General features: G+C 47.9%; 1 protein-coding gene across 19 annotated transcripts in view; it reads right to left on the bottom strand.

The window, feature by feature from the left end:
• Window positions 1-13,751, bottom strand: part of LOC146812053 (copine-1-like) — a 633,944-nt gene that overhangs the window by 321,517 nt on the left and 298,676 nt on the right. For all 19 annotated transcript variants that reach the window (XM_085619050.1, XM_085619045.1, XM_085619042.1 and 16 more), the window contains one exon: window positions 4,683-4,862. In XM_085619050.1, the coding sequence (XP_085475176.1) occupies window positions 4,683-4,862 (180 nt within the window). The remainder of the gene's footprint in view (window positions 1-4,682; window positions 4,863-13,751) is intronic.

Raw genomic sequence — 13,751 nt, 5'->3', positions numbered from 1 at the left:
AGCGGGATCCTGAAAGGTTCCAATGGCGGTTCCGAAGTTATCCTTCGGTCGTGGAGAATCATCCTGCCAGTGTCGGCGTCGATGACGCGTGACGGAGACGGCTCGACAGGCGTAACCGCAGTTTTGGTGGCCTGTGTCCTGAGTTGAAACGCCTTCGGGATTGTGGATGGAGGCAAGCCGAAGGTAATGCTGGTCGGCACCGACGAAACCGCTGGATCGATCGAACCCGACTGGTCCTGGAGGGCAGCCTTGGTTTTGCAGCCTGGCATTGCGCCAGGCCGTACTCGGGGCGCCTTAGAGGTCGGGGCCCCCGCCAGGGTCGTCGAGGCGGCTGCAGATATCTTCTGCGCCCGTGGTGCATCGAGCCGAGGTGCGGAGATCACCGTCGACGTCTTCGACACGTGAGGTTTCGGTGTCGTCGAGGGAGTGCTGCGAGGCGTAGCAGGCGGGACGGCCCTCGGTGTCGGTGGCGTCGACGCCGGTAACCGAGCAGGTTTTTCGGCGCCGATGGCCTTCTTCCGCTTGTCGACTCCCATGTCGCCCGTCTCGAGTTCGGCACCGAAGTCCCCCTTGGTGCGGTCGGTGCCGACACGGTGCGCCGGCGTCGAAGGTGTTGAAGGCCTCGATCCGACTAGCGCCACTTTCAGTTTCGGTTTCGTAGGAACCTGAGCAGCTTTCGGTTTCGGTTTCGTGGAAGGGAAACCAGCTGGCTTAAGCGGTAATGGCTGCCGCTGAACGTCCGAGGCCGGGCCCGAGGGCGGGGCCGAAGGACTGCGTGATAGGTCTCGGGTAAGGCCCGAAGGCGATCCCTCGACCGGAGCCATAGTCTGTGGCACTGGTGAATTCTCGGTTTGAACAGGTAGGCCTTGTTCATCATCGGAGCTACTCTCTTCGGCCCCTAAGGCCTCCTCGTCGTCTCCTACCTCGGTGTCGTCTTCACCTCTGTGGAAGAGTGACTCGTCGGCCTCGTCCGATCCGGGTTCTTGGTCGGAAACGGGACTGGAGGGTAAGACTTCTACTTCTTCGACGTCGTCCGCGTCGTCGAAGATGTCAGCTGGGGCCGGTGCCGCGTGCTGCGCTTCGAGCCTCGCCGCTCGACGATTCCGCAGAGTCTTCTTTGAACGGAACCGGGCACAGGCCATACATGTCGACTCGTCGTGGTCCGGCGAAAGGCATTTGTTGCACACCGGATGGACGTCGATGTGTGGGTACTTCGCATTACATACCGGACACCTTTTGAATGGCGTCCTCGATTCCATCGTCGAAGTAGTTGATGGACAGGTAAATGCGAACAAAGTCGGTGCTGAAAGTTAGTAAACTAACAGAGAGTATCGAAAACCGATCGATAAACAGTACCGACGCGAACTAAAGGCCTTGTGGCCTCGACAAAATTTTTTCCTAACTTGAGCTAAGATAGCACATCCGAACCCAATGGCGGAAAAAAACAATCTGAGGATGGAGAGGATGCCCATGCGCACTGTAGTCCAGGGGAGGAGTCACCTATCCAAGGATACTTCGAAGACTCTTCCAGGACAACAACGTGCAAACATCCGGACCCAACACTAGGCGGCGATCTATGCACAGATATGAATTCAGCAGCCCACATGCCTCGAACCAGTATATACAGAGCCACTTTCTCACACATAGTCCTTGAACTGTTAAGTGTTTTAAGTGGGCACCCCATCTGTTGTACACGGTCGACAAAGGCCCGCCCCTTGATAAGTTTTGTGTGTTCCACCACAGCAGCAAGCAATGGGTGGGGCTGTCTACCAACACTAGATCATGTAGTTGACCCTGTGATCAATTCCATTGGCGTGCTAATCATTCCTGTAGAGGACGCATGTTCAATCTCGCATGAGACACTATAGCAATGCAGGATGTCATCATCCCTAGTAGTTGCATGAAACTACTGACTGTTAGATACGGATTGGTTGGGAATTGTGGTAGCAGTTTTTGAAAATGTTGAATCCTGGCTGCATTTGGATAGGCTAGATCTGTTTGAGTGTTGAGCATAGCTCCTTGATAGGGCGGCAGCTGTGAAGCCTGAAGATGAAATTATTGGACATTGACTGTGAATTCCAGCTGATGTAGAAGATTTATGGTAATCGGAGTGTATTGTTGACACCTGTGATATGTGTTGGCTTTGATAAGCCAATTGTCTAGATATGGGACGACATGAATCTGTTGTCAATTTAGATGAGCACTGCTAGGAATTTTGTGAATACTCTGGATGCAGTAGTAACTCCGAATGGGAGTACATTGTATTGATAATACTTTTTTTCTGCTATCACAAATCTGAGAGATTTACGATGTGCTGGGGGAATAGGGATGTGAAAATATGCTTCCTTTAAGTCTAGTGCTGACAAAGTTGCCTTGCTGTAAGAGTGGAAGCACTTGTTGAAGTATGACAATGTGGAGGTGCTCTGATAGTATGTATACATTTAAAGGTCGGAGATCTAAAATTAGACATAGAGAACGGTACTTTTTCTAATTAGTAAGTAAAGCGAATAAACCCCTAACCTGTGATGATGCATTTGAACTGGTTTTATAGCTCATTTTGTTAAAATAGTTTGTACTTCCTTTTTGAGCAGTTGTTGATACTCCAGGGAGAACCTGTGGGTGTGAGGTGGGATATTGGGAGGATTGCTGGTGAGTTCCAGGCAATAACCATGTTGGATAATATCCAACACCCACTTGTCTGATGTTATTGATTGCCAAGTGGGAAGAAACCGGTGTAGACGTCCCCCCGACAGGTGTAAGATGATCGGGGAAAATTGTTATGGAGTCACTGCTTGTTGGGAATAGGGAGGTACAGGTTGGTGTGCCACTATCTTTGGAGTTGTTACCCCTATATCCTCTTCTATAGAAATCCTCAAGAGTGAGAGGATTGAGTTTGGGCCCTGTATTTAGATGCAGAGGCATCTGCGGAGGTAGTTTTTGAACCTCCCCTATAGAATGATCTACGAAAGAAATCTCTATTAGAGGGTGTCTGAAGTGCTCCCAAAATTTTCAGAGCTGAACCAGCCTTCTATTTCTTGTCCTTTGGAACCGAAGATTTAGGAGCCGATGGGGTGGTATTTCGGTTCATGCTGGAGCCGAAAGCCTTTGCTTGTGCTTTCGGTGCAGATCCGGAGCATTCGAAGCAGAATCTCGATGCCAACCATGGCCGAATGGCAGTGGTGGCCAGGAAGTAGTTTGTTTATTGGAAACTGACTCTGCGTATGCAAAGGGGTTTGTCTACTCAAGTGACCTTGACCAGCTGGAACATCTTGGGACTTCTGTTTGATTTAGAGTTCAGAATCTTAGTCTTGAACAGAGAAATTCTCTTCCTCTTCAGCTGCCAAAGACTCCATGTCTTCCGGGTGGATATCTTGTCCTCCACAGATATCAGGATTGTCTTCAATACTCTGCATCGCCATGTCAAGCCGGACGGTCCCCCAAGGGTTTCTTGGATCGAAATGACTGGCAGGCGTCAAATCCTCTTCTCTGTGCTCCAGGGAGACACAGATTGCAGACTGTGTAAAGTTCGGTGCGCAGATATTTAGAGCAGCACGAGGGCAGAATTTAAACCTTAAAGTCCTTTCCATCAGCAAATTGCCAATGGAGTGGCTGTCGAGTGGAAGATAAGTCAAACAGGATAGGCCCAAAGGTTGTGGTTGGATTGTTCCGACCCGCATAGCGAAAGTTCTGATTTGACACGCAAGGAATGGGAAATGTGCTTGAAACAATACCGATGAGGGTTGAGTGGATTGCGCACTGAAGGGATCCCGAAAAACTGTCTCGAACCAGAGCGCCGTAATACAAGTCCAAAACTGATGACAGAAATCTAATAATGGAGTCAATGCCCATGTGCATTATCACCTAGAGGAGGAATCACCTTACTTCGTGGCTTGAAAGACTTCTTTGAAGAAAAACAGTTTGCAAACATCCAGACCCAACACTCGATGGCAGGAGTATGCAAAGCATGTGTATCTACAGCACACATGCCTCGAACATGTTGTTTAAGGGTTAGTAATATTCACATTTCAGCTGTGGGCGTGCCATAAGCTTTCTTTTTAGCACCACCTTTGTGGAAGTGAATGGAGAAGCACTTTTCATAGAATTATATCTGGACGAGGGGGTATCCCCTTTGGAAAGGGAATTTGTCCTCTTCTCCAGACGACAGAGTCAACCTCTTCTCTGTCTTTAAGATCCATGAGGGGAAATGTCTTACACATGTCGCTACGTGAAACCTTTTGAAAAGGATAAAGACGATAAATAGACTGATTTTGCATGCAGACATCTGTATAAATCTTCTGTCTACAGTCTGAGTAGGACTTGGAGATATCCTTTTTCCTATCTCAGCCATAGTGGCAGTTGGGCTATCTCCCTGGGCCCCTAATAAAGAATTTGTGTTAACTGAAGTTATGTCTGGCAGAATAGTGAACTTTACATCCCCACCTCACTGGATGAAGTTGGTTTAGGTGCAAAGCCATCACAATTCAAGGAACCGAAACACTGTTTTTGGGTTTAGGGGCATTTTAAAACTGTTTACTGCTATTTCAATTACTTGGGATTACCAGTTTGCTTCAATCATGCGACTCAATAAAAAAGGCCCAATGCAGGAGAACAAGGAATTGAATTAAGCACCCCCACACACACACCTATTCCCATTAACTTCTGCAATCAGTACACAAAAGTACCTGAGCCAATGTGCATTCAAGCCCTCCAAGGTAGTCGTCGTCATTCAAATCGAAAGATTTGTTGTCGATGTCATAGACGCCAAACTTCAGGTTCTGCACTTTTTCAAAGTAGTAATCAAGAACAGGCTTTGTGGAGAATTCAGGCTTTTGGCAATTATTTATTCTTTCAGTTCGAGTCAACTACAAAAGAAAGCATGGTTGGATTACAAACCACAGTACATTAAAATAACTTTGAACTTTATACAAATAGACGCCGCAAACTTCATTGAGTCTTGGCAGTTATTTACAAACTAAAAACAGAAAAATATACAGCTAAACTTTATAAGAACAGGATATAAAATAAAAGCTGTGCAATTAAAAAAAATGGGACACAGTAACAATTATTACACTTAGTTCAAATGTCCTTGTTTTGGCTAAACATCACCCAGCCAAAGCCAGGCAGAAACCACCACTCTAGTCAGGGCAAGGGAGTTACACGCCAAAGAAAACCCCTGCTCACCCCCTAGGTGCTTGGCATGAGCAGTCAGGCTTATCCCGGAGGCAATATGTTAAGCGTTTGGGCAACACACACACAGCAGCAACACACTAGGCACACCACAAAATGAACTCCACACAAGGTTATATATAAAAATAGCCTTTGTATTATCCAAAACACATTAGAATAGTAATCACACAATCTACACGGTGCCAACTGGCACTAGGCAATATTTACAGGGGATTATATACACATGACAGGGCCAATGGGGCCACTGTCCGAACCATCACAAAGTGAAAATTGTAAATGTAGAACCAATATTAACGTAGAACACAACCAGCAATTACTGGCAAAATACTGTACTCCGCATTATCCTGCAACATAAATCATAGTATGCAAAACCTCATAACCATAAATATCATTAGGCATATCATCACGCATGTAAGGGTCATAAAACAGTATGCACCAATCTCCAGCATAAACACATTATGGAACTTTGTAGAGCCTGGCGCTCTACCAAGCTCCCCCAAAATGACCCCAGGCCATCTGGCCTTCCTCTGGGGTGTAAATGCTCTATGTCCAAAATGTCAGGGCTTCTAGTGGGGCCTTCCAACTGTCCCCCTGGCTGCCTCTGCAGCGAAGCTACTGCGCAAATGCGCTGGGGCGTGGGGTGCAACTCACCCCCTGTCTCATTACCAACAAAATGCCCCCAAACGTTGCAGCTGCCCACTGTCCGGCAGGGCAGCTGTGAAGAAGACAGAGGCACGGGCACCTCTTTGCCCTTGTGAAGCCCCACTCCAGGACTTTGAAAAACAAATGCCCCCAACGTTGGAATGGCCCGCAACGGCGGGATCGCTCAGGCACTGTGCCTTGACTAGACCCTAAAGAGCCAAACTACAGACCCATATCTCTGCTTCCGTTGCCGGCTAAGATGATTGAAAAGGAAATGAAATCCCAACTAAGTTCCTTTCTTCAGACCAATTGCTTACTAGACTCAACGCAATTTGGCTTCCGTGCTGAAAACAGCACTGAGCTGGCTCCATCCGTGCTGAACACAGCACTGAGCTGGCTCTGATTAAATCAATAGATTGAAATCAGAGAGGCATTAGATCAGGGAGGAGCCGCAATTTTGATTATGTTGGACCTCTCGGCGGCCTTCGACACTGTCCACCACGAAGTGTTGATGGACCGGTTAGTCGAAAGGGGGATTCAAGGCAAGGCTCACGCCCTCCTAAAATCTTCTCTCACTGACAGAACCCAAACAGTGGACCTGGGCAAAGATCGATCGAGGCCTTTCTCCCTGCCCTGCGGGGTACCACAGTGGTCTGCACTCAGCCCTACACTATTTAATGTGTACGTGTCTCCGCTGGCAGCCATTATAAGATCATTTGGGCTCCAGCTGACATCTTATGCCGATGAGACACAAATAGTGTTGTCAATACAGAAGGGCAAAGAGGCTGAGGCAGGCAGAGACTGCCACGACTGCATACAAGCCATCGCAAGCTGGATGTCAGCAAACTGCCTTAAGTTAATCGCAGGGAAAACTGAGGTTATCTTCGGTAATTTCTCGAACCTCTGGACACCCGACTGGTGGCCCTAGGCCATGGGCTTGCCCCCAGCCCCCACCGTTAAGGCGAAGAATTTGGGGGTGATCGTGGACTCTAAACTTTCCTTCGGGGATCAGATTGGCAGGGTCGTATCCTCTTGTTTCCATCTTCTTAGGATCCTGAGGAAAATAAAATGTCTTCTTCCTGAAGATAGCCTCAGGACAGTAGTCCCTGCTCTCATTTTGTCTCGACTGGATTATTGCAACGGCCTCTAACTCAACATCTAAAAAAGACAGCTTAACCAACTCCAGGTCGTACAAAATGCAGCAGCTAGGGTGCTCTTGGGCACCCCAAGGTTTGTTTCAGTGAAGAAGGGACTTTGAAACCTTCACTGGCTTCCAGTGAAACAACGCGTGGAATTCAAGGCTCTTTGTATGGTCTATAAGGCCCTTAAGGGGTCTGGTCCTGCTTACAAGAGGCTACACCTGCAATGGTATGTGCCTGGCAGAGCATTGCGCTCGGCCGAGGCAAAACAAATAATTCCACGTGTCAAAAAGGCCAGTTGGGGAGGTAGGAGTTTTTTCTGTTGTGCCGCAAAGGCCTGGAACAGCCGTCCCCTCCACCTCAGAAGTGCAACTGAGCTCCTTTCTTTTAGAAGGGGGCTGAAAACCTGACTATTTCCCTGATCAGTCATCCTTTCACAGCATCCAAGCAGGCAGCTTCCAGCGACAGGACACCTTTGGGTAGCAGTGCACTTTACAAGCTTCACTAACATAATATATCAGCAGAGTGCCGAGAAATGCCCCCAAGGTGCAGCTGCCCGTGATGGCAGTGCAGCTGCAGAAAACAAACCAGTAGTGCCTCAGGGACCTTTAAATAATGAAGCAGCCCCACTCACTGGGGCTGCAGGGGGGGGGGGGGAGGGGGGGGGGACGAGTCCTTCGGTCTCCCACCAGACCTCTCCAACTTGACTCCGGTCACCTCCGGCAGCCACGGGCGGTCCCTACGGTTGTCTCGAAGCTTCGACGAAGGGCCCCCACCGGGCCTCTCCTCACTTTACTTGGGCCTTCGATACGGAGCCCGCGAGGCTCCCAATGGCTTCCCCAAGGCAGGGGGAGGCGGAAATGGAGCCTGCAAGGCTCCGTCCAGCTGCTGTAGCAGGTCCTGCCCACAGACCGGCGCCTGTCTTCCGCTTTTGGTGCTCCCCGGGCAGCGGCGGCGATTCCCTTAATGCGGAGGCAATACGGGGTAGGCTCCAGTTTTAAAAAAATACAAGAGCGGGGTGGGCACCCGCTCAATTTGAAGATACTGGAGGGTGGGCACCCGCTCGGTGTACAGCAATGCGGGGTGGGCCCCCGCCGGAATCGGCAAAACGCGGGGTAGGCTCCTGCTGAACACCTGAAGGCACACACAAATGCTCCAGGAAACAGCGCAGGGGGAATCCCACACGCCTGGATTCCCTCTGGGCACGTCACAGCCCCGCGCTGCCACGCCACACGCTCCTCTCTCCTTGGCAGTCTTGGAGTCCCCTCCTCTGGGGCTCCAGGAAATCCAAGATATCGCGCTCTTGAGGTGCTAAGCTCCTCCAAGAATCCAGCAGGCAGGAATAACAAGTCCTTGAGGCTGGGGACACCCAAGCAGAGTTCAACCAGGCAGGCCAGCACGCAGCCCCCCCCCCCTCCCCCCCAAGAAGCTGCAGCTGGATCCCACGGCGGTTCCTCCTGGCAGAGTGTTTCCCACAGCCCAAGTATGCACAAACACAACCACCTTTCATGGGGTCACAGCCCCTATATGTATACTTCACTTTGTTTTCCAGGCTCCTCTTCCCCTTTGTCAGGTGGGGGCTCAGTGATCAGACGCACCACAAGGGGCGGAGCCAGCATTGTACAGGCTGGGCAAAGTCCTATTCAGTCAGGGGATTACTCCTCCCACTACTCCCAGCACAGATGTCCCATTCAGCCTAGTGCTGACTCACCCTGCCCCTCCTGGAGCCACACACAGCTCCCAGCCCCTGTCACTCACAAGCCAGACATGCAATTCACAGCAGGCAGGCAGACCCATAGCACACAGAAATGCCAACTTCTAAAAGTAGTCATTTCTAAAATAGTCATAATAAATCTGTGCACACCATTGCGTAGCATTTATTATTACTATTCCAACCATACTAAACATGACCACACTGCTCCTCTCATAAGAGGAATTACCACTGACACACTCATCAGGGGACCCCCCAATGCATTCCTATGGGAGGGCAGGCCAGTCTCACCAAATGTAACACACTTTACACTGGACAGAAGCGCTTAAGTGCCCAAAGTCCTAAAACCACTACCACCCTGTTGGAAAAAAGGCTAGGAGAAAGGTAAAAAGTTTGGGGATGACCCTGCTAAAAGGGATAAGTCCAACACAGTCCAAATAGGCACTGTTACAGTTACGCTTTCTTTCTGACATTAAACACAGCCCACAAGAAACTTGCCATGTTACAGCATATCTCCATGGTAGGCAAAAATTGTAAAGAGGTAAGCAGAGCGACACTGTGGGAAGTTAAGGGGCCGTAACACAGGGAGGATATAGCGCTTCCTCTGGTTAGTATATAATTTACAGAAGAACAGTACATGCATGGAACACTGAATCAACACATGATCGCAGGGGCAAACCAATCGTTCATTACAGGGAAGGTAGTTAGACTATGTTCAATATCTATTCTGAGGTGAGTACGGTCGAACCAGTGCTTGGGATTCAATACGACCTTAAGGTAGGCTGCATACTATGCATAATCAATATGGATTGGTTCTTTAATAAACTGGGCTTCAGTGGCTCAGTGGACAGCTTAAGTTCTTCAAAATGCGGCAGGCATTACAGTTTTAGGACTTGTCTTCTAATAGCTTCCAAGGATTCAGGCTTCTCATAAAAGTGTGGGTGCCCCAAATCACAAATAATGCATTTAATACAGAACTGCCAGGGAACACGCAAAGATAAGCCCATATGAAGACAGTCCCTGATGAGGGCACAGTTTAGACAAATGTGATAATCCGATGTCCAGATTTTGTGCCATAGTAAGATGGGTTGTACCATTATGAGATCCGTTAGAAACCGCATTCCCAGTTCTGTGTGACTAACGGAGGACGAGGTGCTCTTGTGAACAGCAAGAAGATGTTTCAAAAACTCATTTTCCACTGTTTGCAACGCCCGACAGTTAGCGTGTCTCCACACTCCCTCCCTATAGGTAGCAAAAGACACACATTTAGCTTTGTAATTTTTTACATTTCATTGAGGGGCTCTTACCTAATCTCCTGCTGGCAAAGTTGTCAAGGCCATGGTTGACTTCCTAAACGGTAACTTCCTAAAAGTGATTGAGTGGATTCGTGAACCCACCTTGTCAAATAATATACCCAAATAAGTGAATGTCGTTTTAGTGCCAATATTCATGTCATTGACTCTTATATTGCGGCACTTCGCTAACCTTCTACCACATTTCATACTAAATGTTTTGGATTGGTTGACTAAGAGTCCTAGGTCCTGTGTGTAGTTGACAAAGTTAGTAAGAAGGCTCTAGAGGACCCTCAATAGTCAAGGGGACTTCATCTCCCTACTACTAGTGTGTTTGCAGAGTGGAGGAGAAAGGGGACATGGCCTCCTACGAGGCGTCAGCAATCCCGCTGTGTAAGACTTATTGGAGCTAACAGGAGGGGTAGTTGGCCCTCAAAGATGTCCTTAAGGGCAAATTCCCGCTCCGGTTATCTCCAGTAAGTCCCACACAGTGGGTTTGCTGATAGGTTTGCGGTGGCCATGTACCCTTTCTCCTGCACTATGCAAACGTGCCTCCTGGTGTACTACTAGTTTGGGATGAACTCCCCTTGGCTCTTGAGGGTCCTTGGGGACCAACAAGCCCTCCTGTTACCTCCATTAAGCACCACACAGCAGCATTGCAAAGAGGTCTTCAGAGGCCATGCCCCCTTTCTCAATCACTCTGCAAACGCGGCTTGTGGTGCACTACTGGTTGGGGAATGAAGTCCTCTTTACTTCTGAGGGACCTTGAGGGACAAGAAGCCCTCCTGGTACCTCCTGTAAGTCCTACACAGTGGGATTACTGAGAGCTGGTCAGAGGCCCAGCCCCCTTTTGCCACCATTCTGCAAACACAACTACTACTTAAAATACCATAGACGTTCACTGAAGAAAACAAAGGTTACAAGGAGGCTATACTATCGTTAGGAATTAGTATTTAAAAAACCTTAGAAATTCACTGAAAAACCCAAAGGTTACAGGGATGTTCTACTTAGGCTCAGGTTTCACTCGTACAAAACCAGTGAAATTCAGCTAAGCTAACTTGCGCCCCACAATGCACTGCATATGACCTCACATATTCCATCACTCATGGCATGGTTAGTGACATCACTGAAGACATCTCAAATGACATCACTGATGACCTCATCCACAGAATCGTAGGCACCAACTCACACCCCCACATAACTTTTCATACTCACTCCAACTTCCCCACTACCATTCTCAAACCTTTTTAAACACCCACACCAGTACTTACACAGCTACTCACCGATTCATAGAACGCACATCCACTCACTCACCCATACAGCCACTGACATCCAAGCATACACCCATTCTGCCACACACAGTGTCACCCATAGAGCTACTCACACCCCTACTCACTCACCCATAGTTACTCACTCATACAGATACATACACATACTCACTCACCTATACAGTCACTGACAAAAGCACACATTCACCCGTACAGCCACTCTCGCATTCACTCACCCATACAGTCACTCAACATATCCCACCCATCTATAGTGCCTTTCACATACCTGGTTACTCACCCATATACCACTGACACTTGCACTCACCGACAGCAATACACACTCACCCATACAGCCCTTCACACACTCACTAACTCAGAGCCACTGACTCACCCACTCACTCACTCTTCCATACAGGCAGTCACACATCCCCTCACCTAACCACAGACACCTCAGACACCCATACAGGTACTCAGACAACCAATCACTCACCCATACAGCCAGTGTCATGTTCCCACTCACACACCCATGCAGCCATTTAGACACCAACTGACAGATAGACATTCACACAACCAGTCACTCACCCATACATTCAGAGACCCCTAATCACTCACTTATACAGTCAGCAATGCACCAACTGAATTATCCAAACAGACACTCATATACCCACTGACTGGTTGTGTGAATGTCTGACAGTGTCAGTTTGTGTCTAAGTGGGTGTGTGAGTGGGTACATGAGTGGCTGTATGAGTGAGTGATTGGTTGGTTGTCTGAGTACCTGTATGGGTGTCTGTTTGGGTGGATGTGACTGCCTACATGGATGGGTGAGTCAGTGGCTGTATGGGTTATTAAGTGCATGTGCGAGGGGCTGTGTGGGTGAGTGACTGGATTTTCGGTAGTATATGAGTGAGTAACTAGGTATGTGAAAGGCAGTATATGCGAGTGATGGGGTATGCGAGTGACTGTATAGGTGAGTGAATGTGAGTGACTATGGGCGAGTGTGTGCATGTTAGTATCTGTGTGTGTGTCTAGCCGTTTGGTTGAGTAAGTGGTTGTGTTTGACTGTATGGGTGAATAAGAGTTTGAGTAGTAGCTCTATGGGTGAGTGACTCAGCGTGTGAGTGACTGTATGGGTGTATGAGTGGATAGGTCAATGGCAGTATTAGTGAGTTAGTGAGTTGGGTGCATGAGTGGTTGTAAGGGTGAGTAGATGTGTGTGTGTAGATCTATGAATCAGTGATTGCGTGTCTTAAGTACTGGTTTGCAAATGGTTGTGTGGAAGTGGGTGTATGAAAGGTTCCATGGGGGGGGTTAATGGGTGTGTCAGTGATGTTGTGGATGATGAAATTTGAGATGTCATCAGTGATGTCACTAACCATGTCATGAGTGATTAAATATGTGAGGTCATAAGCAGTGCATTGCGGGGTGTGAGTTAGTTAGCTCAGCTAACTAGAATTGCTGAATTTCTTGTTTTTTGCAAGTGAAATGTCAGCCTAACTATTATGTCCCTGTCACCTTTGTTTTTGTTCAGTAAAAAAAAAAATTGATATATATATATATATATATATATATTCACACACGTTATAGTTAGGAATTAGCATTTAAAAAACCTTGCAAATTCACTGAAAAAACCAAAGGTTTCACACATGTTATAGTTAGCTGGACATTTTACTCATAAAAAAACCAATGAAATTCCCCCGTTATAGTTAGTGCAGGCAACTATAACTCACGCGCCCGCAATCCTCTGCTGATGCTAATACTGTATTTAGACACTTATTTGCCCATGTCTTCTTCCATTAAATTTTAGCTATACATATATTACAAATATTTTTTTTTCATAAAGACACATATGTCATCAGCAGAGGATTGCGGTCGCGTGAGTTATAGTTGCCTGCACTAACTATAACGGGGGAATTTCATTGGTTTTTTACGAGTGAAATGTACAGCCAACTATAACATGTGTGAAACCTATGGTTTTTTCAGTGAATTTGCAAGGTTTTTTAAATGCTAATTCCTAACTATAACGTGTGTGAAACCTATGGTTTTTTCAGTGAATTTGTACGTTTTTTTAAATGCTAAGTTACTTTACGCCATTCGTGGTGTGCGCGCCCAGTTAACGCAGTTCGTTCCGTGCGCGCACGGTGCGCTTCGCGCACCGTGCGCGCACAGTGAGCACGCGGTGCGCTTCGCGCACCGCGCGCCCACTTTACGCAGTTAGTGCCGTGCACGCACGGAGGTCACGCGGTGCGCTGCGCGCACCGCGTGCCCACGTTATGCGGGATGGGCCATGTACGCACATGGGGGACATATTATGCGCATCGTTGTGAAATGTATTCTTTATTATTTTCATATGTTTGATATTCCATGTACAAATGGTGCCCTTCGGGCACCATTTGCACACGGGGTGGGGAGAGTGTGCATAATTTTTTTTTTTTTAATTTTTTACTGTACGCGTACGGTAAGCCGAATCGGCGATTTTTCGAAAAAAAAAATAATGTTTTTTTGGGCCTTGGGG

The sequence above is a fragment of the Triturus cristatus genome, chromosome 7 (genome assembly GCF_964204655.1).
Source record: "Triturus cristatus chromosome 7, aTriCri1.1, whole genome shotgun sequence".
Classification (NCBI taxonomy): domain Eukaryota; kingdom Metazoa; phylum Chordata; class Amphibia; order Caudata; family Salamandridae; genus Triturus; species Triturus cristatus.
This window is presented reverse-complemented; position numbering and strand designations above follow the sequence as displayed.